The sequence below is a fragment of the Ostrea edulis genome, chromosome 5 (genome assembly GCF_947568905.1).
Source record: "Ostrea edulis chromosome 5, xbOstEdul1.1, whole genome shotgun sequence".
Classification (NCBI taxonomy): Eukaryota; Metazoa; Mollusca; class Bivalvia; order Ostreida; family Ostreidae; genus Ostrea; species Ostrea edulis.
This window is the reverse complement of record NC_079168.1, coordinates 33,867,658-33,892,952: the sequence shown is the minus strand read 5'-3', so window position 1 is coordinate 33,892,952 and position 25,295 is coordinate 33,867,658. Positions and strand designations below refer to the sequence as shown.

The 25,295-nt window shown below is 34.8% G+C and overlaps 1 protein-coding gene and 2 long non-coding RNA genes across 6 annotated transcripts in view; 2 read left to right on the top strand and 1 right to left on the bottom strand.

The window, feature by feature from the left end:
• LOC125649301 (uncharacterized) overlaps positions 1 to 11,820 on the top strand; it is a 91,860-nt gene extending 80,040 nt beyond the window's left edge. For all 4 annotated transcript variants that reach the window (XM_056165857.1, XM_056165860.1, XM_056165861.1 and 1 more), the window contains 5 exons: positions 4,253 to 4,362; positions 4,524 to 4,553; positions 5,197 to 5,337; positions 6,312 to 6,515; positions 10,058 to 11,820. In XM_056165857.1, the coding sequence (XP_056021832.1) occupies positions 4,253 to 4,362; positions 4,524 to 4,553; positions 5,197 to 5,337; positions 6,312 to 6,515; positions 10,058 to 10,203 (631 nt within the window). In that variant the 3' untranslated portion in view covers positions 10,204 to 11,820. The remainder of the gene's footprint in view (positions 1 to 4,252; positions 4,363 to 4,523; positions 4,554 to 5,196; positions 5,338 to 6,311; positions 6,516 to 10,057) is intronic.
• LOC130054864 (uncharacterized) lies at positions 217 to 23,884 on the bottom strand. Its single transcript, XR_008803203.1, has 2 exons — positions 23,391 to 23,884; positions 217 to 590 (listed from the first exon to the last, which is right to left on the bottom strand). It is a non-coding gene; the product is annotated as an uncharacterized LOC130054864 (long non-coding RNA).
• LOC125649303 (uncharacterized) lies at positions 12,726 to 18,062 on the top strand. The gene is made up of 3 exons (XR_007360654.2): positions 12,726 to 13,017; positions 15,084 to 15,207; positions 17,388 to 18,062. It is a non-coding gene; the product is annotated as an uncharacterized LOC125649303 (long non-coding RNA).
• Positions 23,885 to 25,295: the final 1,411 nt, after the last annotated feature.

Sequence of the window (25,295 nt, the reverse complement as noted above, 5' to 3'; positions counted from 1 at the left end):
TTTGGATACACTTGCCATCCATTCGTTATAAATTGTTCTAACCCTGCACTAATGTTGTTGAGAAAAATTTCATTGCCTATATTTGATATATGGACCCCATCTGCCTCAAAAAGATTTGTGTTTACAAGTTTGATATCCAAATACTTGATATAACGTCCCCCATTCCTTACTAAATAAGCCGCCACTGAACTGTTGATTCTTCTTGCAGAATTATTCTTTTTGTCTATGCTATATGATGAATACCAGTTCTTTCTAGGCAATATTTGTGACCATACTAGCTTTGTATTGGGTAAAAGTTTCCAAATTTTGTCAATTGTACCTTTCATATCTTGTATAAGCTGTTTCATTGGTGTGTACCCAATATTATTACCACCACAATGTAGAATAATGTAATCAGGAGGGTCAGCAACTTTCAGCAATGTTTTGATCTTGTTGTACATTTCATACCAGCCCAATACCTTCTTTTTCTTGCCACCAAATAGACACATTTAATCTATCCATTAGTCCCAAGTTAACTCCATCTGGTCTGATTCTAGCTGCTAAAAATGCTCTTTTGACTATTGATGAGCCCACTACCCATACATGTTGTTCTGAAAGTGTATATATAGAGACATGACAAGATTATATACATTACTGTAATTATATGACTTGAAACCATTTTCATATATACTTAAACATATGACAGTCTTAAGGGTTACACCTACATTTATATTATGATTACATCCTAACATGAATTTTGTATGCTTTAGATTTCCATCTTCCTGCTTTACAGATTTCTTCCTCTGATATACCAAACATTGCTGCACTGGTTGCTGCCCCAATTCTAAATGAATGAGACTTGTATTTTTACCTTCTAACCCTATTATCGACAAAACCTTATTTAAAACTGCCGTAAATTGGTATCTAGTTAGTGGTTGTCCACTAAAATGACAGAACAACTTCCCCTACACTGAAGGTCGTATTGCTAGATATTCTTGAATAATCTTAATTGGTTGTATTTGAGACCCAAATGGCTATTCTGAATAGCAATTGTTTCTCCTTCCCCTATTTGATCCACTTTGGAATGCTTTAGTTTTATTTCGATTTTATTTTCTTCTGTAAACATTGTTATATCTTCATAATCAATTGCATGTCCCAGATCTTTTTGGTTTTTTACTGTCATTTCTCCAACTCTAAAGAAACCAAAAAATGCTAAAGTGTAGGCGGCTTGAAACAGTTTGCATTCATAGTAGTTTGTACAAACCAAGTGCAAACTTTGTAGTATTTGATTTAATATATTTGATGTAATTAGCAGTCTGGCATCATTTTTTTTACCTTTCTTCTGAATCCTTCTAAGAGTTTCTTAACCAGAAAGCTTTGAGTTTCATCCCTATTGTTTTGAATTTTTAGTTTGTAAGAAATAGCTGAAATGTAAGCTCTAGCTGTTGCCACTGAGAGATGTTTTGCTGATATATAACCTATAAATAGAAATATTTGCTCTAACGTAGGGGGCCATATTTTGCTAAGGTTTAGGGAATCTTGGAATTCCTCAAAGCATCTTAGTCCCTGGTTGTATGTTTCCTGAGTATTTTGGGCTGTTGCTAGATGTAACAAGTTGTTTACTTCATTTCTAACATCAACTGCTGAAATTCTACTGGTATTTTTTCTGGTATCTTGTTTGCTTGTGGAGCCAATTCCTGAAATGTTTTAAACTCTTTACGTGACAGTGCATCTGCGATACTATTTTGTGTACCTGCTATATGTTTTGCCTTGAATACTATGTTGTTTTTTAACAGTATAAGGACCAACTTTCTTATCAAAAACATGATCCTTTTTGCTTTTGATGTTTGTTTGTTAATAATTGACACCAGTGCATTGTTGTCAATGTACATTATGATCCTCTTGTTCTTAAAGAGCATTTCGCCCCATATGTAAATAGCTAATACAATGGGCACCAGCTCCAAAAATGACATTTCTTTAAAAATACCTAAATCCCATTTTGTTGGCCAAGGCCAGAAAACCCATCTACCTTCCCAGTATGCCCCACATCCCAAATCTGGATTCCCTGTACTATCTGTAAACAATTCCATATTTTCATTACTCAGCCATTCACTCTCATGCAAGAGTCTAACACCATTGAACTGTTCTAAAAAAAAAAAAGTAACCATGTTTTAACATCTTCCCTAAACTCATTTGTGATTTTGATATGATGATGAGCTTTTGTCACCCTACAAGTATCATCATAAAACCTTCTGTTGAATGCTCTTGCATTTGGCACACCTTTGGTGAAAAAATTTAAGCTTCCAACTATGCTTTGTACTTCTTGTAACTGTAATGACTTTTTAATGAGGGCCATATTTAGCATAGATTTCAACTGTTTTACCTTTTCTAGAGGAATTTTTACAACCATATCAACCGTATTTATTTCTAAACCTAAAAATGTAATGCTTGTAGATGGCCCTACTGTTTTTTCATTTGCTAACGGTACACCCACCAAACTGCACAAATTCTGAAACTGTTATTTTAGGGTACCTGTTGCTGTGTTTATTTAGTATATTATTTTAATGTACCTGTTACTGTGTTTATGTTATTTTAAGAGTACCTGAGCTGTGTTTATGTTAGTATGTTATTTTAGGGTACCTGTTGCTGTGTTTATGTTAGTATGTTATTTTAGGATACCTGTTGCTGTGTTTATGTTAGTATATTATTTTAGGGTACCTGTTGCTGTGTTTATGTTAGTATGTTAATTTAGGATACCTGTTGCTGTGTTTATGTTAGTATGTTATTTTAGGGTACCTATTGCTGTGTTTATGTTAGTATGTTATTTTAGGGTACCTGTTGCTGTGTTTATGTTAGTATGTTATTTTAGGGTACCTGTTGCTGTGTTTATGTTAGTATGTTATTTTAGGGTACCTGTTGCTGTGTTTATCTTAGTATGTTATTTTAGGGTACCTATTGCTGTGTTTATGTTAGTATGTTATTTTAGGGTACCTGTTGCTGTGTTTATGTTAGTATATTATTTTAGGGTACCTGTTGCTGTGTTTATGTTAGTATGTTATTTTAGGGTACCTGTTGCTGTGTTTATGTTAGTATGTTATTTTAGGGTACCTGTTGCTGTGTTTATGTTAGTATGTTATTTTAGGGTACCTGTTGCTGTGTTTATGTTAGTATGTTATTTTAGGGTACATGTTGCTATGTTTATGTTAGTATGTTATTTTAGGGTACCTGTTGCTGTGTTTATGTTAGTATGTTATTTTAGGGTACCTGTTGCTGTGTTTATGTTAGTATGTTATTTTAGTGTACCTGTTGCTGTGTTTATGTTAGTATGTTATTTTAGGGTACCTGTTGCTGTGTTTATGTTAGTATGTTATTTTAGGGTACCTGTTGCTGTGTTTATGTTAGTATGTTATTTTAGGGTACCTGTTGCTGTGTTTATGTTAGTATGCTATTTTAGGGTACCTGTTGCTGTGTTTATGTTAGTATGTTATTTTAGGGTACCTGTTGCTGTGTTTATGTTAGTATGTTATTTTAGGGTACCTGTTGCTGTGTTTATGTTAGTATGTTATTTTAGGGTACCTGTTGCTGTGTTTATGTTAGTATGTTATTTTAGGGTACCTGTTGCTGTGTTTATGTTAGTATGTTATTTTAGGGTACCTGTTGCTGTGTTTATGTTAGTATGTTATTTTAGGGTACCTGTTGCTGTGTTTATGTTAGTATGTTATTTTAGGGTACCTGTTGCTGTGTTTATGTTAGTATGTTATTTTAGGGTACCTGTTCCTGTGTTCATGTTAGTATGTTATTTTAGGGTTCCTGTTGCTGTGTTTATGTTAGTATGTTATTTTAGGGTACCTGTTGCTGTGTTTATGTTAGTATGTTATTTTAGGGTACCTGTTGCTGTGTTTATGTTAGTATGTTATTTTAGGGTACATGTTGCTGTGTTTATGTTAGTATGTTATTTTAGGGTACCTGTTGCTGTGTTTATGTTAGTATGTTATTTTAGGGTACCTGTTGCTGTGTTTATGTTAGTATGTTATTTTAGGGTACCTGTTGCTGTGTTTATGTTAGTATGTTATTTTAGGGTACCTGTTGCTGTGTTTATGTTAGTATGTTATTTTAGGGTACCTGTTGCTGTGTTTATGTTAGTATGTTATTTTAGGGTACCTGTTGCTGTGTTTATGTTAGTATGTTATTTTAGGGTACCTGTTGCTGTGTTTATGTTAGTATGTTATTTTAGGGTACCTGTTGCTGTGTTTATGTTAGTATGTTATTTTAGGGTATTGGTCACTGGAGTATACCTGACACTCATGCTGGTCCTCTGCACTTTTCTCATCATACTTAAGCACTATGGACCAAATATTCTGCACAGGAGCAAACCTTCAATTTGTAAGTGTGCAGCTTTGCAAATGGCAAGTCAGGGTTTATTGTGCTTACTTTGCTATTTCGTAAATTTCATTTACTGCTTTACTTTCATTCATCATTCGTTTTATTTTTGTTAATATTATCATCAGTATTATTATTTTTGAGTTTTCGTTATTTTTTCATAGATGAGGAAGTTGAACTTCGTCAACTTGACGGTGAGTAAAGGTTTCGGAATAAAGCATGTATTAACGTTTGATGGAATTTGTTCATTGCTATGTTGTTTAATTTTGAATTTCTATGAATTTAGCGATATTGCTCTCCCGACGTAAAACATTCATATGAGATTTTCTGTTCACGGTTTTTTCTTGACACATACCCAACATAACTAGATATACATTGGATAATCTACAAGGTGAAGAAGTCAGCAAGGAATTGTTAAATGAATTATTTCTGTGACAAGTGAATACCCCAGGATAGGACTACGTCTTACCTACACTGAAATACATTAAATATTTGAATTAATTTATGGAAAAGAATCCCATCTCCTGCGATTAATGACCAACGGTTCCAAAATATTATCTTATAAAATGTCGGTAGAAAGACTATCGCTCTAGGTGGTAGACATGTGCATGCCCCCCTCTCTCTCTCTCTCTCTCTCTCTCTCTCTCTCTCTCTCTCTCTCTCTGTGTGTGTGTGTGTGTGTGTGTGTGTGTAAGACACTAGTACTCAGGCAGCCATTAACGTGTGGTATGAAACCCACACTGATGACCTAAGACGACACGATGGTGAGTTTTGATAATTATATTTAAACGTTTGATATCTTTTCATTTCATTCTCTTCATTTCTCGATTGATATAGACGGCGAAGAAGAAATGTCCGTAACAGGATTAGCAGAATCCGTTACTGCAGCTAAGACCTTAAACTTTAAGGTTTTTATGAACGAATTAGCCTCTGAAATGGACGAGGAATATTGTCAAAGCATAAAGTACCTGGTTACAGGTGAGACTTTCATAACAAGGTTTATGATCAAGAACCATCAAGGCACATTTAAACATTTCATTTTTGAAAATACACACTTAATAAAGTATGCCTGCGTGAAGCATCGCAGTTCATACCTTCATGTATTTAAAAAGGGGGGGGGATTTCTTATATTTACGTTCTACTTTTGTTTCTGTTGGAATTTCCTGGCGTTAAAATAGATGGAACAGTATGACCCATGGGTCTCATGTTTACTGACATCATATCTGTTTATTGGTTATTTTTAAAATTCTATGATTTCCTTCTTATCCTCTCGTTGGGATCCAGGTTAGAATAGGTCCACAGTAAGTAATATTTCAATCTATCCTTTTAAAATAAGTTATGTTTAATGAGTTCACGCATGCAGTGTTTACAATGATCACTTTGCTTGGTTTATCTTTTTTTTTTATGGAAATTGCAGAATGTTGGTCTTCTTGCACTTGTTTGGGTTCATGGGGTTTATATTTGAATATGTAGAGTGATTCACTGTTATTGAAGATCTGCAATTATCATGTCTGTACTGATATTTTCAAAAACAAAAGTTGAATTATAGCTTCATAACCATATACTGCAAGTACAATTTTAAGTTTCAAATAATTATATCCAGTTCTTAAGTTCCAAATAATTACATCCAGTTCTTCAAGTACAATTTTAAATTCCAAATAATTGCATCCTGTTCTTCAAGTAGAATTTTAAGATATATGGTTCTTTTATAATTTATTTTGTTGATTCACGTGGGTGAAAGTTTTATGTTGTTCAATAAAGTTCAATTGTGTCAAATGGTATGCATTGTGAACTTAAACAAACAAAATGGATTCTTAATGACGATGACTGGTATATTTAGTACCGATGGTGGTATTCTACATACGTTTAAACCAAAATAGAGGAATTTGTATAGCTTGTTTTTTTTAATGATATATAGTTACTAATGCAAGTTAAACGATCCTTCATTACAGATCTTCATAACGACATTTGTAAGGTATGTCATCCAAGCGAACTTCTCCACCTTATGAATAGGAAGTACTGCCTTCAAAATAACTTGGTTTTCCTCCAGGCATTATTTCTACGGACAAACGCCAGATGCCTTTTTGAAAAATGTATAGACTATGGAAGAAAAGCTAAAGTGATTTTTCTTGAAATTCAAGAAAAGGGTCAAACAGGCAAGTGATTTTATACCCAAAAGTAATATAGTATGTTCATAAAACTACATTTCTCTATTTTAATGCCATGAATCGTAAAGACATGATATTAGAGGTAGGCTTTTTAACAATAAGTGCATTAGTTATCAACCTTTGCATTTCTTGAAAAAAAAAATAGATTACACATATTCGTCGTTATAACGATCTAGTTTGCCAATACAATCTATCATTGGGTCAAATGCTGTATGACGTGTTTCATACCGATTGCTATGTCGTTCTTAACACACTGGTTTTGACTACGGATAACTCCATTTACCTGATCAAGTTATAGGGTTCACGGCAGGTGTGACGCTTACTCCACCTAGGCACCTGATTCCATCTCTGGTATATCCTGGGTCCCGTGTTGTCCAACTCTCTATTTTGTATTGCTTTTAAGAGTTATGAGATTGATCACTGTTCGTTATCTTCACCTTTCATGTAATTGGATTTTTTTTGCTTACATGCCTATGTATTGTTGAAATATATGGAGGTATGTACATGTAAGAGCTAGTGACTGTTCCTCTGCTAATGTTCCGACGTTATAGCAAGAAATCGCAGGTTTTTTGGATGAGACTTCAAAATTCGACGTCTAGTTTCACGATAGGTGATGCACCGAGAAAAATGTATGGTAGGTCACCTACATATGGAGTTTTACGAAGAGGCTTACTTTTACAATTGACGGCTGACTTTTACAATTTAAAGGGGCCAACTCCAAATATGAAAAATTTGGGAGTGGTATTTGCAAAATTCAAAAACTTTTACGGTGTTCACTTGTTGTATATTATTTAACGTCCCACTAGAGAATATTTCACTCGTATGGAGACATCACCATTGCCGGTGAAGGGCTGCAAAATTTAGGCCTATGCTCGGCGTTTTTGGCTTTTTTGTAGAGAGGAGTCTTTATCGTGCCACACCTGTTGTAACACAGGGCCTTGGTTTTTATGGTCTCACCTATTCTAACCCGGACCCCCACGAGGTACGGTATTTAGGACAAGCACATGTCAAATGCTTTTATCGATAATGTACAGTATATAGTAGTATACCAGACTTGATTCTAACGATCCGGCGCACCCGGGTTAATCGGCAATGACCGGCGACACATTTGATTGTGAACCGGAATTGTGCACGCATCCCGCCGGTAAGCCGATTGAGCCGGAAAATTTTGATAGGCGAAGGCGGCTTCAAGCTCAGGCTGGCGTCCTTGGAGACAGTAGTATCGAGAGTTGCTTATTCTAAGACAAAATGTTGATTTTTAATTTTTACTCTGGTGAAATAAACATGATTTGTAAGTATGTTGGTCATGCCTATGCGGAATAATGTTTATACAATAGAAGGTCAACACTTTCATTACTGTACTGTGGCCGGTTCACTTCATTCATAGCGCGTCGCCTGGTATACCCGGCTTAGTTCGATTCGGCCGGATTTTTTTCAGAATCAAGTATGCTATTTAAGTCAAGCTTTGCAAGGTATGTATGCGTTTACCTGATCAAGACATAGAGGTCACGGCCGGTGTGACCGGTCGACGGGGGACGTTTACTCTTCCTGGCCACCTGATCCCACCTCTGGTATGCCCATGGGTCCGTGTTTGCCCAACTATCTATTTTCCTTGTGGGAGTTGTGAGATTGATCAATGTTCCTTATCTTCACTATTCATGTCTGTGTGTGTTATTCAAACTTGGGGTGTCATAATTTGTGAAAAAAAGGAAAACCCTAAATCAAGGAAAACTGAGTTACCACAAATATCGCGGATTCTACATTGTATATCGATATACATGTATACAATATTGTAAACATATCACGTGTTGATTGTCTTCACATTTAGACCTAGAGTTTCAACACGAAAGAGAGGTGTACAAAGACATAGCATTGGTTTTTCTTTAATTATGGTGAGCTATGACAAAATATATCTCGAAAAGCCTACCCCCTCAAATTTTGGGCCTAGTATAGAGCTGTCGTCCAAAGGTATGTGTGGGTGGGTGGGGTTGCTTTGTTCCTGGGGAAGCTAGAAACCCAAGATATAATATATAGAGAAATGGACTGCTGACACATTATTTAGAAATGTCAGGATAACTTGAGTTCGTCTTATTACATTGAGTGCGCTGTGATACACTTATGATGTACAGTAATCTTTCTTTTTATGGCAATTTTCTGGCTCCCTTTATGCATTTCTCAGCTTCCCATTCGCAGTTAACATTCAATTTGATTAAAAGTCCAAACGAGTAGTGCATTGCGAAAGTGTCAAACGAAACTAGAGAGAATATAAGAGTTGCTAAAGAGTTTACAATTACTCTATTGATAATGTCGGCTTTGGTGATTTTACTGAAGCAGTCTATATACATGTATTTATTTCGGTCCAATTTCTGTAGTTGGAGACGATCCCTTTAAATTGTAAAAGTCAGCCGTCGATTGTAAAAGTCAACCTCTTCGTAAAACTCCTATAGCCGTATAGCTGATGGTGTCTCAATATGACTTGGATATTTACGAATAAGGTGTAAAACAATGAACTATAGCATCTGTAAGTTGTTCACACAAAACATAAACTGAGAAACAAATCGGTGTTGATGGTGCATGGGTTCCAACAATCTCGATTAAAGTATTTCGCACAATCTAATTAAAATTCGATCCTATGATCCGCTCATCTGCTATCGCTGAGCGGATCATAGGATCGAATTTTAATTAGATTGGTATTTCGCAAATTCTATGGTCGTTATAACGATCTAGTTTGCTAAGACAACCTATCATTAGCTCATATACTGTCTGACGTGTTTCATACCGATTGTTAGACCGTTCTTGACACACTGATTTTGACTGCGGATAGCTCCGTTTACCTGATTAGTATATAGGGCTCACGGCGGCTGTGACCGGTTGACAGGGGATGCTTACTCCTCCTAGGTACCTGATCAAACCTCTGGTGTGTCCAGCGGTCCGTGTTTGCCCAACTATCTATTTTGTATTGATTTTAGGAGTTATGAGACTGATCACTGTTCGTTGTCTTCACCTTTCATTGTGAAAGTTGTATGAGTATGACGAGCATTTAATCATGGCCCATTTGTTTACATCAATGAACGTTGGATTGATTGATTGTTTGATGTTTTCCGCCACACTCAACAATTTTTCAGTTATCTGATGGCGCTCAGTTTTTATTGGTGGAAGAGAGAATTCAGATACAATGTACCTGGGAAGAGACCACTGACCTTCCGAAAGTAAACTGGGAAACTTTCTCACTTACCGGCGCGAAAGGGATTCGAACCCGCGCCGACAGAGGTGAGAGGTCGTGTGATTTTGAGCAAGATGCTCTAACCACTCGGCCACGGACGTTGGATCTCCTATGATAGCAATATTTTAAATCAGTGTCGTTGGTAAAAATATTTTACATTTGAACATAAATAAAAGGTATCATTGTATTCCAAAGATTGGGGATATTCTCTAAAATTATTGGTGTTGCTGTGACTATAAAAGACTTATTTGAATGTATTTAGATTCTATGTCAGCATTTTAGTTTGAATTTTATTTTTGTTATTCAGCGAAAGACGGGCATTCTTACGTCATAGTTTGTCCTAGAAAAGATTTCCACACCGAGGCAGATCTTCGATCACTATCGGAAGTTGTTCAAAGAATTCTTCAAGTGAAAGAATCCAATATTTACATTGAAGGATTTGATAATGGATAAATTGGGATCGTCATCAAAATATCAATGGAGGGGCGGTAAAAGTTTAGTTTCGTCACCTGACATTTCCTTCCAATCACACTCACTCTGGAAATACTTATAGTTGAATGTTGAATTAACATTCCTTTTGGGATGCCAAAGACATGCTGAGAAGTATTTGAAATTTGTGTATAACCCATTTCAATTTTGAACCATGAGGGCATATATGTTTTACCAACACTTCTAGTGTAAAATGTTCCTTTGTTTGTTAGGGTACCTAGAAAGTATCATTAGAGTAAACTATTACCATCAATATGAGGCTCAAAGGCACCGGGATCCACCTCTAGTGTTTCCAGAGGTCCTGCTGTCAATTTTGTATTCTTGATAGGATTTATGAGATTGGTGAATGTACGTTATCTTTGCCTTATTCATTTTTAACACCGGTACAAATACAATTGTAGAAGAAAACATATATATATTATAGCAATATGTGTACTAAAATCATGCAATAACAAAATGAATTTAAGGAAAGTCCGTGCTTTTACGTATCCGGTTTTAAATTTTAAACACCGACTAGAAAGTTCCAGTTATAACTTCTTTGTCTGATGTTTGTAGTTTACGAGAACTGTACGAGTCAAATTTAGCATTCAAATGTGAATCGTAGATATAGTTAACTTGAATTATTATAGTATCAAGTCCTCACTAGCTCCAATGGTGCAAAGCAATGTAATATCTACATTGATCACTAAAAGGCTCATAGCTTGCAATCTAAGCCTGAACAAGTTAAAAATCATACATAGGCGTGACCCTCACAGTGGAATTCAAACTGTTTTTAGTGAGTTTGTGTTTGGTTCAAAGAAACCCAGAATTATAAATCCTCAGAAAATCATCAGCAAAGTTGTTGAATATTTGAACTCTTCTTCACAAGTACTTTCAAGAAACAAAATTATTTGTACATGAGCTGTAGTTGCTAGAATCTACACATATGTTACACTATATTTATTTTTTCTATAAGTATGAGATAGCATGTAGGTATTTTTATGTATGATATGATTGATAGCCAAACAAAAAAAGAATAACACACACACCAAAAAAATTGTGAGAAAAGTAAGGGGTGGGGGAGCCCCCCTCCCCCCTCCCCCCCCCCCTTGTCTTCCAATTGTCTGGTAGGACAAAATTTTCAGTATGCTTTACATATATATATATATATTGTCATATTCTGTTAATCTTGATTTTAAGACTGTATTTGCTGTTACAATGTACTCTTTTCAAAGTGTGTAAAGAATAATTGTAAAACTTAAATTTAAAAATGGGGGTTTACGTATTCAAGAGACCATTTTGCAAAATATCTCTGGTCAACTACGGTAAAATATGTTTTTTTGTTAACCTTAGATATAATTCTAAATATTTTTAAAGAAAAACTGGCATGTAAACAATTTAGATTTTGAGAATTTTTCAAAATTGCGATATTCTGTGATTTTTTTCTGAAGGATGTGAGCAGATTAAACAGCAATTGTGTATGTTTTAAATTGAATATCTTTAAAAATTCTCTCGGTAAATGAATAGCTATTGGTTTTTATATATTATAGCTTAATATGATGTGCTTTGGTGCATATTTTTAGTAAAACATGAGATCATGCATTCTTGTGTTAAAATTTGGCTTTTGCATTTGGGGGTATATGTGCTCTGTAGCACATAGTATAAAAATAAACCCGCAAAGGTATGTCTAATATAGGTTTTTTAGTTAGTTTATGAGTTGTTAAAGTTATTTAAATGGAAAAAAAAATTGATTGACAGAAATTTCTAATAGTATTTACCTACCTTAAGGTAACTCCATAAGCACATTATTAGCTGATAAAAGTACAAAAAGCGTATTTTTTGGAGTTAAAACTTATAAATTATCAAATAAAACATATAGGTCATCGCAATTTTTAAGATGCAAGGCATACATAAACAGAATCATATATCAACGTCAGAAAATTGCAGTTTTCCTTAAACAGCATTATCAAAATTTCACAAAATTTGGTTATAACTATATAATAGTATTCAAGATAATTTCATGAAACTTTCTATACAAAAATATACAAAATGTCTGTGAAAAATACAAGAAATCTATCACATAATGGACTTGATAAAGAAGTTAATGAAAATAGAGTTACTGCCTATGGAAAGCCGTAGGGTACCCCCACATTATTATTATTTTTCCCTATATAAAATACCAAAATTATAATCTCTTCCAAAAATAAAAATTTCCCCCTATTTGCCGATATTATTATTATATCGCAGCGATAATAATAATCTGTCCCGATTCTCAGATACCAAATTATAATTTCATCCCCAAAATAAAAATATTCTTAATTTATGACATTATTATAATTATAAATACTGCCGCAATAATAATAAAAACTGACCCGATTTAAAGTCACACTTTATCTTTATAAATATAATATTTCCACTACAATAATAATTACTGAACATCGCCAACAATAATTATCTTTTTTTTATTTGAACGCTACAAAATATAATCTGTACTGACAATAATTCTGGACCAGCCAAAAAGACAAGATTATTATTTGGACGCTTGAAACAGAAAACGTTTGTCTGACTCGGATTCACAATAATAATCTCCGACTTCAGATTGGCAGATATTATATGAAGCGTGAAGGCAGATATTATTTGAAGCGTGAAGGCAGATATTATTTGAAGCGTGACGAAAAGAAGCACCCCATTGAGAGAGATTAGCACGTGACGCAAGCGGCACGTATGATTACAGTACTTTATTGTCTGACAGACCTAACCGCGTTTACCGTTATTCAACTTATTGACTCATGGATAGAGGTAAGGCTACAATAACATACATGTGTGATTATGTGCAACGGTCAGGTACCTCATCATCTGTTAGGAGCTCTAAAAAGCTTAACATTGGCCATATTCTCAGACTAGGGTCATAGGGTCAGTGGGTTTTAATGAATTCATTCTAAATTCCCTGTTACAACTGATGTCACCAGCATCTTCCTCTTGAAAGAGTGTTCAAGCCATTGTAGCCCCATCATTTATTTGTAGCTTGAAAATGCTCCGATAGATAAATATGTATGAATCACTACATGTACATGTATATTATGACCCTATCACTGATAGAAGTATAAGTGACACAACTTAGTCGCTAGTAGTAGTAGCCTGTTGTCCTCAAAATAAGATAAGGCAAGGGTATTCAGACTGTCGCAGTCATCCAGTTGCTTTCGGTGGGGTCGAAGAATGGGGGGGGGGGGGGGGTGCCAAACATCTCGGTACAATTGTCTCTCTGTAGATCTATATAGTATATTATGGAGACACAATAATGATATTTTAGAATGTAATTAAATTGTACAATCCCAGGCACATAGTATTGGGGGATGGGACCCTCCTATTATTTTTTTAACATAAAGTTTAACTGTTACATTACTATGAAAATGTTTATGGAACCCCCCCCCCCCCCCACCCCCCACCCCCTGGAAGTGAATTGAAATGCAGTCATGTTAAATGGAAGGAAAATAACTTTTTTTCACCAAATAATACCACTATTCCCCCCCCCCCTTTGGTCTGTAATGTTCTATGGTGATAAATGTTTAGTTAAGTTAAATTCAATTGTAGATATACTGTAGAATTCATTTGTTGTATGTAACTGATATTGCTCTCTCCTATTCGTAGTGGCTTGATCACATTATACAATTATTGACTTTTAATGAGGTCTACTCGTAACTATATGGAACTAGTCGGGTATTGGTTGACCAAGACAGAGTAGACTGAATTCAAAAGTCAATAAACATTTTATTGAATAATCAGGAATTTTACAACATTTTTGACACTACAGACTATATAGTTCCCGCCTCCAGCAAATATAAACACAAAAGAAGATGTGTTATGTAAAATAAAAACCCACCATAATTACTGGGTATATGTAAACAGTTTCTGAATCAAAACTGTTTTTAAAAAGTGGAAAAGAGTATTATAACAATAAATATTCCATCAATAAGTAATAAAGGTGTTTTGTCTCTTTGATACTTGGCATCTGCCATTGTGTATCTTCACAACGACACATCCGTTAAAATGTGCAATTTGATTGGTTGATAAAATTATAAGCAAATCTACAGTTTCTTAAGAGGGGAACCCGAATAAACCTCCTGGAACTTCATTTGAGGTGAACTCACTCTGAGTTACACCCATTTGGAAAGAGAGTCTGGACCAATCAGAGAACTTCAGTTCCTGATAATTTGATAAAGTATCATATTAATCTTTAACCTCATGTTACACCAATGGCAAAAAATTGCTTCAGTTTCAATTAACAATAATTACTAAATATTAATGTCGCCACTTTATTAGGCAGGCGGTCTGGGGGCTGCCTTGAGGCCTCCAGGGGGTCCAAAGCAAAACCCTGATGGGGGCCCAGAGGGCAAAGCCCCCGGAAGCTCCTGGATTTTTACAGATTTTATAGGGCTTGAAATACATCTCCTATTTAAGTCATTTGTACTATTTTCTATTTTTAATAAGGTGAAATAAGTATCAGTTTTATCATTTAGTATACTTTTCTAAACAAGATACCACGATTTACCTTAAATTTGAAAATTTATGGGGGGGGGGGGGGGGGGAGGGGGGCGGCTGCAACACCCCCCCCCCTTAAATCCACCACTGCCCTTGGATTTCATAAGATAATGTTTTATATCTATAACATATATGTTCAACTACAACAGAATATAATTATTTCTAAACACTGAGAACTTGTTTTCCTTTTGGACCAGGATATAAAATGTATGGAATTACCCTAGACGGTCCCTTTACACAAGAATTGAAATGAGACAGAATCTACTCTGATGTTAAAATTCCATGCATGGAAGTTTAAAGTTTGAGATTTTGTCATATTTTTTAAGGGTGTCCTCAAAAGATCTGTGTGGATCCTGGAACAGAGAATGGAATCGTTGCAGCATTTCATTGAATCCTGTTTAGAAGGAAATGGCAATTCAGTTACTTAGGGAAAATCTGGAGCAAATCAAGGTAACACAAATAAAATAGTGCTACATGTATATATCTATGTGAGATTTTACACACACAGTGACATGATATATTTATTATTAGTAGATCAAGTGAGCTTTTCTGACCACCTCTTGTCTGTTATCTGTCTGTTTGTAAACTGCATTTTATCTTCTCTAGAACCACCTGGCCAAGTTCAATTAAACTTGGCACAAATAGTCCTTCAAAGTTGGATAATTGGGATGTTTAAATGGAGGGTCACCCATCCTTCAAAGGGGAGATAATCAAGAAATGGCAAAAATAGGTGGGGTCATTTAAAAATCTTTATCTTGAGAACCACTGGCTAGACAAGTTGAAATGTTCATGAAAGCTTGACGACATAGTGTAGATTCAAATTTAGTCAAATTGTGGCCCATGAAGTAGGTTTATGCATTCAGAAAGGAATATCTTTTAAAAAGGTTCAATTCCAGAATAGCAAGGTCATGTTTGTCATATTGATATTGAGGCATACCCATGATACTGTAAACCAACTTTTATTCGCATGTGAGAAATTTTCGTGAAGTTTGTGAGAACTTATCCTTAATGTATTTTGTATTTGTTTAAGATTATCTTGGTCGCGAATATTGGTCACCGAGAACCAGTTGTAAATTGCTAAATTGTCAACTAATCGTCATGAATAGAAGATGGTATACAGTATGTGAATTGAAGTTAGGTTATGTCATGACCCTTAGGTTGGAATTACAATGAAAGGTGATGAACGAACAGTGATCAATCTCATAACTCATATAAGTAATACAAATTAGAAAGTTGGGCAAACACGGACCCCTGATACTAAATTGGTTGTCATCCGCTGTCATACATTAACAATTGAACATTTTTAACTTCTTCTTGATAACTACCAGTCCAATTCTTTTCAAATTTAGTATGAAGCATCTTTGGGACAAGGGGGACATAAATTGTAAATTTTAGGATTCCTGCACCCCTAGGACCTTAGAGGTGGGACAAAAACTGTCCAAAATTGACCCATTTTCAAAAATCTTCTTCTCTAGAACCGCATGTTTAGGAAAAATTAATGCATTAAGATGTGCAGCAGGAAGTCTTTACCACAATTGTAAATTTCATGGTCCCTGGGGTAGGGGTTCTGACCCCAGGGTGGGGCCAAACTTAGAATATAGTGTTTATGTGCAAGTTTGCTGATACTGTAGAAAATCTAAATGCATTTATACCAAGGAATAGCAGAAAAAGATGTACAAAAAATGGTGAATTTCACAACCCAGGGTTTTGACTCTAGGATGGGTCCAAATTAGTATAATCTTTTAATGTTGATATACCTATTATGCCCCCCCCCCCCTTCAAAGAAGAGGGGTATTTTGCTTTGCACCTGTCATTCGGTCGGTAGACCACATGTTGTCTGCTCAATATCTTGCGAACCATTCACTTGATCATAATGATATTTCATATGTGGGTTGGTTATGAGAAGAGGACCCATATTGTTTTTCAGGTCAAAGGTCAGTCTACTATGGACATAGGAATAGACTGTCCGCTCAATATCTTGAGAACCCTTTGTTTGACAGACATCAAACTTGGTACACTGATACATCCTAAGGAGTAGATGACCCCTTTTGATTTTAAGGTCAAATGGTCAAAGGTCAAACTGGACATAGGAATACACTGACCACTTATGTCTAGAGAACCCTTTGCTTGACAGACATCAAACTTGGTACACTGGTGTATCTTCAGAAGAAGATGACCCCTATTGATTTTGAGGTCACATGGTCAATCCACTCTTGACATAGGAAGATATTGTCCGCTCAATATTTTGCATTGATGATACTACTATCAATTAAATGATGTGTGTGTATAACTCTTTTCAATTTTGCACCCTGGGGGCATATGTGTTTTACAAACATCTCTTGTATTATGAGAAGCCTTTCATCAATGTATGCACTTATGAGGGCATTGCAGTTGTAAGAACACATCTTGTTTTATACTTTTGCTGAATGTTAAAATTTAGATAAGATTTCAGAACAGGAAATTATTTCTAGATTCCATAGCCCTTGGGAGTAGTGATAATTTTTCACTAGTACTCAGGTGACCGATAAATTTAGGCCTGTGGGCCTCTTGTTCAATTTATATACTGGGTATGTTGAATATGTCTAGAGATTCATCGTGCAATTATAATAGATTTTTTTTTTCGATTTTAGGTGCTTCACAATACTTCTATGCAGTTCAACAAAATATAGCGCCTCATTTACAGGGACTCATATTTAAACAATTTCCAAGATATTGATGAAGATTTTACATGTGTGGCAACATCTATTTTGCATCAGCATGATCTGCCTTTGCCTGACACCTTGAGAGACTGGACCTCTACTCATCATCTCTACATATATCTGAGGGAGTGCATGGTGCATTTGATGATTCTTTAACATCATGAGATGTTGTAGAATATACATTTGTTTCCATGACTTTGTACACTTGCTTTTATTGCCAACTGATTTCTGTTCCATAGTTTTATGTATTTAACTAATCAGATACATTTTCATGTATTCACGTTTTCTTGGGGTGTTTTTTTTTATCCTTGACATATTTTAAATGTGGAGCTTACAGAATTTCATTTGGTATGAATGCTAAAGGCTATTCATGAACAGAATTTGTTCTTTGAACTCTCCCATCCCACTCCACCATCCCCTACAAAAACACCCATGAATTTTGTCCAAGCCATACCTTTGTACTGTTAAACTTGCTAACCACAGGAGAAGTTTACAGAATTTTTTTTTTATTTACTATGCATTTATATATTCAAAATGTTTAGCACCTTCTGATATGTATTATTAATGTCAGATATGTATGATTGTGTAATAAATTATATACATGTATTTATTGAATTGTCTTTGATACTTAAAGTGTTTGTGCTTTAATAGACTATGGTTGCCAAAGCAAGGTTCTGATCTAAAATAGTCATGTTGGTTGCTATAATGTAAATTACAGTATGCATCCACATACTTGTATATATATGTTTTAGACACTACCATGTGACATTGTTTAAATATTTTAGGGTTAATGTGATTAAGACAATATAACTCTTTGAACCATGATTGGTGTTGATTTCTCCTAAAACCCTCATTATAACAATTATTTAAAAGTATTTTGGAATTGATTCTCAGTTCAATGAAATATCTTTCTTGTGTATGTACTACCGGTACGTCTCAATGGAAAAAAAATGTTTAACCTTCTTATATGGATGGTTTTCTGGTAGTCATTCTTTGTTAAGAAACACTAGACCACTTGAATATGGCAGATGCTTTAACATGTTTTGGTTTCTATTATATTTCATGAATTGATATAAGGTCCATTTCCCTTTTGGGGGTGGCATGGAACCTGAAATGAACAAACTTAAAAAGTTCTTTACTCAAAGATACTTTCTACCAAGTTTCATTGATATGCCAAATGAAAAATTGAAAGAGGACTTGCAACAATGACATTCTGATCAGACAAGCTTATTGAGGTCTTTGGCTCAGTTGTATGGAGTGCCAAATCAATATAAACTCAAATAATTTAAGGCATCTTTAATTATTTTGAAGATACTATCAATTCATTTGAAGCATGCAACAAGTCAATGATCTCTTCAAATAATTTTAACATATTTTCATTTCAGAATTTTTGCATACATTAATTGAATTGGTGATAGCAGTAATTATTCTGCTGAATTGATGTGCGCTATGGTTGAATTGTTGCTCTCTTCAAATGAATTGATGATATCAACAACTGAATTGGTACAATCTACAATTCAATTGTAGAGAGCAATAATTCATTTAATGTGCACTGTAATTGATGTATTGCTCTCTACAATTGGATTAAATATAACATTAATTGACTGCAGATGTATGCAATAATTCTTTTAGAGAGAGCAACTAATCATCAATCCAACATTTCTATGATTGAATTAATGATCTTATTGAATTGTAGCTCTCTTCTGTGCATTAATTCTTATACAAAAACAGATTAAAATAATTAGATATATTTATACTGAGCTCCAAATTTGAATGTGAGCAGTATCTCCACCACATTGATATACACATCAATTAGATTAATGAAAAGCAATAACTGAATCGTGCACAAATTTATTGCATGACAATCATGGCAAATATAAGCCAGGGTTCTTACAATCTAATTAAAATTAGATGTTGGATCCGCTCGCATACTCACTACACAAACATCTAACAACATCCCGTAGAGGGTCACGTCAGAGGTCAAATTCGATCGACCAATGAAATCACCGCTCGCAAAATCATTGAATGTTTGTTGAAGCCGATAAGTCTAGAGTGATACCGAATTTGACCTCTGACGTGACCCTCTATGGGATGTTTTTAGATGTTTGTGTAGCGAGTATACAAGCGGATCCAACATCTAATTTCAATTAGATTGGGGTTCTTAAAGCTTTCCCCTTGTAATCCTAAGGAGATGTACAACAATATTTTGAAATTGAAAATTTTCAAATTTACTTCATTTCAATGTCAAAAATGCAGTTTTAGTAGATATCTGGAGACTCGAACGCACAACCAGTCAGTTTGCTAACCTACTGAGCTACTTGGCTAGGTAGTTAAATAAAAAAGGAATAGATAAATGTTGCTGATACTGATTTTTTCATCCATGTTTTAAAAGGAAATCAGTCATTATGACGATGTAAGGTACCTCCTTAATTATACATTGTATGCACCCTTAGATGGTTGTGTGAATAGCTGGGAAACAATTAACTGCATGACGTATGTGTACTTAGTACCACCTTTGTGAATTATCTAAGCAGAAGGGTGGTCATGTATACAAAATGATGTGGGATTTAGCGGTGGAGGTGCTACTTAGTACTGACAAGTCCACTCCCCGGATAGGGTTGTTCCTGTACCAGAAATGGACACCTCATGTGATGACACCCTATTCAGTACATTAAGAAATCAACATAAAACATAGATTAAAGAGATCCATGAAAGGTGAAGATAACGAACAGTGATCAATCTCGTAACTCCTATAAGCAATACAAAATAGAAAGTTGGGCAAACACGGACCCCTGGATATACCAGAGGTGGGACTAGGTGCCTAGAAGGAGTAAGCATCCCCTGTCGACCGGTCACACCCGCCGTGAACCCTATATCATTTTGCGTAATTAAGCCCTAGGGTGGCCTGTGTTACGAAAAAAAAACTGCCTGTGCAGCTGGCCAGTGTGTTTGATAAAATTCCCTTTCTATCTATCATGTCACAAAGACATAAAATGTTATACTCCGGTTCCAACAAAGATTTATTCATTGAATCATTCACATTTACCATCCTCCAAAAGAAACACATACCAGGATACCTTTTCGACAAACAATCATTTCCATAATAAAGTCAAAGTGAAACTATGTCACGTGATTTCCCTCTCGACCAACCGCTTGCACAGTCACGCATGAAATAATATCTGCCTTCACGCTTCATATAATATCTGCCAATCTGAAGTCGGAGATTATTATTGTGAATCCGATTCAGACAAACGTTTTCTGTTTCAAGCGTCCAAATCTTTTCCACCAACAATAATTTAATCTTGTCTTTTTGGCTGGTCCAAAATTATTATTGTCAGTACAGATTATATTTTGTAGCGTTCAAATAAAAAAAGATAATTATTGTTGGCGATGTTCAGTAATTATTGTTGTGGTGGAAAGATTATATTTATAAAGATAAAGTGTGACTTTAAATCGGGTCAGTTTTTATAATTATTGCGGCAGTATTTATAATTATAATAATGTCATAAATGAAGAATATTTTTCTTTTGGGGATGATATTATAATTTGGTGTCTGAGATTCGGGACAGATTATTATTATCACTGCGATATAATAATAATATCGGGCAAATAGGGGGAAATTTTTATTTTTGGAAGAGATTATAATTTTGGTATTTTATATAGGGAAAAATAATAATAATGTGGGGGTACCCTACGGCTTTCCATATTATGGAAAGCCGTAGGGTACCCCCACATTATTATTATTTTTCTCTATATAAAATACCAAAATTATAATCTCTTCCAAAAATAAAAATTTCCCCCTATTTGCCGATATTTTTATTATATCGCAGCGATAATAATAATCTGTCCCGAATCTCAGACACCAAATTATAATTTCATCCCCAAAAGAAAAATATTCTTTATTTATGACTATGGAAAGCCGTAGGGTACCCCCACATTATTATTATTTTTCCCTATATTAAATACCAAAATTATAATCTCTTCCAAAAATAAAAATTTCCCCCTTGGTGTCTGAGATTCGGGACAGATTATTATTATCGCTGCGATATAATAAAAATATCGGCAAATAGGGGGAAATTTTTATTTTTGGAAGAGATTATAATTTTGGTATTTTATATAGAGAAAAATAATAATAATGTGGGGGTACCCTACGGCTTTCCATAACTGCCCTTGGATTCAATATTTATAGGTTATTGACTTTGTATGGCAAAATATGACGACCGAGTTTGCTTTTTTTTTTTTTTTTTTTTTTTTTGGCGCGTAGACGGACCGAGCTTTTTATTATATACTTTTAATTTCATTTAGAACTAATAATGATTTTATTTTCAACAATTTCTTTATTGGTTTAACTGAGTAAAATATGAAAAATTTGAAAATTAACGGCATAGTTCCGGCTTGTGTTTTGATTGTGACGTAATGTTTGCGGGTCGGAATGTTTCCGGGCATATATCATGTGATATATGCCCGCAAACTTTTAAAGGAAAAAGAAGAGATAAAATTGAAAGTATATAATAATTTGAAATATATCATTGGTTATTTGTATGTAACTTAGACTTTTCTGAAATATTTCATGCCTACCAAGATTTTTTTTTTTACAAACACTATAGGAAAAGACAAAATTTATTTTCTTATCATGCATAAATCTAAATAAATCATTGATTTGGCAAAATCTTATGACGTCACAGGAGGGTGGAACTACTTTAACACTTTCATCGCATCATCATATACTAGAAAGGGTGCTTTATAAGTACTAGTATCGTACCACAGTATAACTGTCAATGTTCTTATACTTTATTGATTGTTTTCTCGTTAGTAAGCCAATACAATATATTTGCTATGTGCCATGTGTATACCATAGAAGTTGTAGTATCATCCTTCAGATGACATTGTCGGGAAATCTGAAATGTGTTATAAAGTTTCTTATAAATAAAAAAAAAATGTGTTATTCAAAACTTTTACAATAAGAATGTTTCAGAACAATTCTTATAGCGTAATTTTCTGTCCTCCAATTTCTAAGGGAATTTACCTATTTTATTGTTTCAAACGTTGCATGGGGTTTTGCCGCGTCAAACCTATGCCATTTAACATAGTTAATGACTATTATCTCGCTGAGCGCCCGGCATTAAATGTAGTTTTCGATTTGATCGGAAAATGGGAGTCTATAGCTCCTTAATAGCAGGGTAGGCGTTGGCATGGTAAAACATGTGCACGTTCTGACTCTTAAGTGTCAGAATTTGTGGAACCTCACATGCAGTTGGTGACATCTCTATATCAGTGAGACATTTTCAAATGGAAAGTTAAAACAAAACAATATAAGAAGAATTAATACATGTACCCGAGGCGGAGGACAAGAAATATCTGTATGAAAATATGTACAATTGCACGTGTGAAAAGAATAAGAGGAGATAAAAAAAAGTTTTGTTTTTTTTAAAAGTAGTGGTGAGGGGAGGGCTATAAAAGCATTACAGTGGCGATAATAAGTATCACTGGGAAAAACTACGACGTTTCGATGCTTGGGTTCGTCAATGGTATAGCCACAACACAGGGCAAAAAATACAGATGGATATGAATTTGAATTCAGGTGAGCAGAAATCTGTATGATTCCGAGAGTAGGAAAACGGTATGAAAAGTAATAAAATAAAGATATATGATTATAAGCTTATGCCTATTCTTAAATGTGACTAAGGCCAAATATCATGCTTCAAATTTAATAGTTGTAAACATTAACGATACTATCCATCTGTTGTACTTTGACATAACAGAGCCTTATAATAGATTAATTTTTGCTAAATACTGCATTAAACGTCATGCAACCACCTTCAACTACCAGAGAACATGCTGAAATAGTTCTATGTATGTTACACATCACGTGATCAGATACACTGAACATCTGTGGTGTTCGAATACTACGCCTGTAGCAGTCTGAAGACCTACCTAACGATTAGGTGATATTTCATTCTAGTTGATGCCGCAGTAGCAGCTGCATCCATAGATTGACATCCCTGTCTCTTTGTATTGCGTAGTGTATTATCTGTCTGTTGTAAAGGAGCACATGACTGCCTCATTAATTCTATTGGATGTTCTGATGGATGTTATTTCCGCACGAATTTAGGTGATTTTCCCGGGCACTGTTAGTCACATGACGAGCTTTCTTTACGTTTACATTGTTCAATTTCCCCAAAATGGTCGCTGAAAGTTCCCAAGACTCTGAAATATACCAAGTTCATTAAACTTCCATCTTATTTTTTAAATAGTCCAGTTTAAGTCCAATTCAAATGATTATGCATATCAAGCGATTTCATCGCAATCGCAGTTTCCCTGACAGACTCAGAAGTAGAAGTCTCCACGTAGACATTCCTTCGGGACATTATCGGCGCAATAATAGATATTTATAGAACACAAAATTACACATTGGCCTATCGCTATACCCACAAATACAAATAATTGAATATTACTAGAAACACACAGACATAATGATCTCACCAATCCTGTTCAATGAAAAACGCATACTTAAGCAAGTTTAAAGCTACTGACAACGACTGAAACTTGCAGTCATTGGTTAATTTATCATTTTGATTCCTGAAACAGGGGAACCCCATGGGGCATCTTGAAGGAGGTACACGAATATGAGATGATTATTTTCAAAAATATACTTCGATTATATGATAACCAAAATTTTCACAAAAATCTTTTGTAACTTTAACTTCATGTAAATGACCTTGAAAATCAACAGACTCCATACACCCCCATCAACTATATATTCATACCAAGTTTCATGAAAAAGTCATGTAGCATACGTCCCATGGGGATCCGTGTTAAAATATGTCCTCAGTACCCCTTGCTTGTCGTAAGAGACGACTAAATGGGGCGGTCCTTCGGATGAGACCGCAAAAACCGAGGTCCTGTATCACAACAGGTGTGGCACGATGAAGATCCCTCCATGCTCATATGCCACAAGCGCCGAGCATACATTTTGCAGAACGTCACCGACAATGGTGACGTCTCCATATGAGTTAATGATTCTCGAGAGGGACTTAAAGCAATATTCAATCGATCAATCTTGTGGCATACTGTAAACGTGGATATTTCCGCGTGTTGTTAATTACGCGAATTCCTTATGCAAACTGTAATCAAGGGGGTTAATTACGCGATATCAGTATCATTAATTCTAAGATAGCGTAATTCCTCTGCACTCTTTTGGACTTTGTATTTCATTACCTCAGATAAGTGATTAGAGAGCATGCTAATTTTGCCATAAAATGTGATATAACTAGCAAAAGACTTGAAATATCATAAAAAGGTCTGAAAAGTTTACAACACCTTCCATGGTATTTTTTTCTTCAATTTTTGCTTTTGCATGATTTTATCGTAGACAGCCTCATAAAAAATTAAATAGGCAACATGACCATCTGAAGAGGGAATAGGGGAATGGAAACAATTAGCCAGTGAATATATTTAAGAAATAAATATCATTTTAGGAGAGAAAAAAACATGAGGGCATTAATTAGCGCTTCATGAAAAGTATGTTGGCGTAACGCAATCCTTGTGTATTTTCGAAAATGAAATTTCTATTCTATATGTACATTTTAATTTTCAATTCTTTCGAAACGTAAAATGAAGGTGATTTAACGTATCGCGGATAAATTTATATAGCGACAAGTAGTTCCAGTTTTTATATCCACACTGTGAAAATAACAACTGTCAAAACATCAAATATTATTCACTGAATGAATTCCAGTAGTTCGCTGTTGAAAATGTAATAAATCTTCATAGTTATCCCATAAGAATCTAAACCAATTCATATGAATACTCCAATGTGGGGCTACGAATAAGTATGTT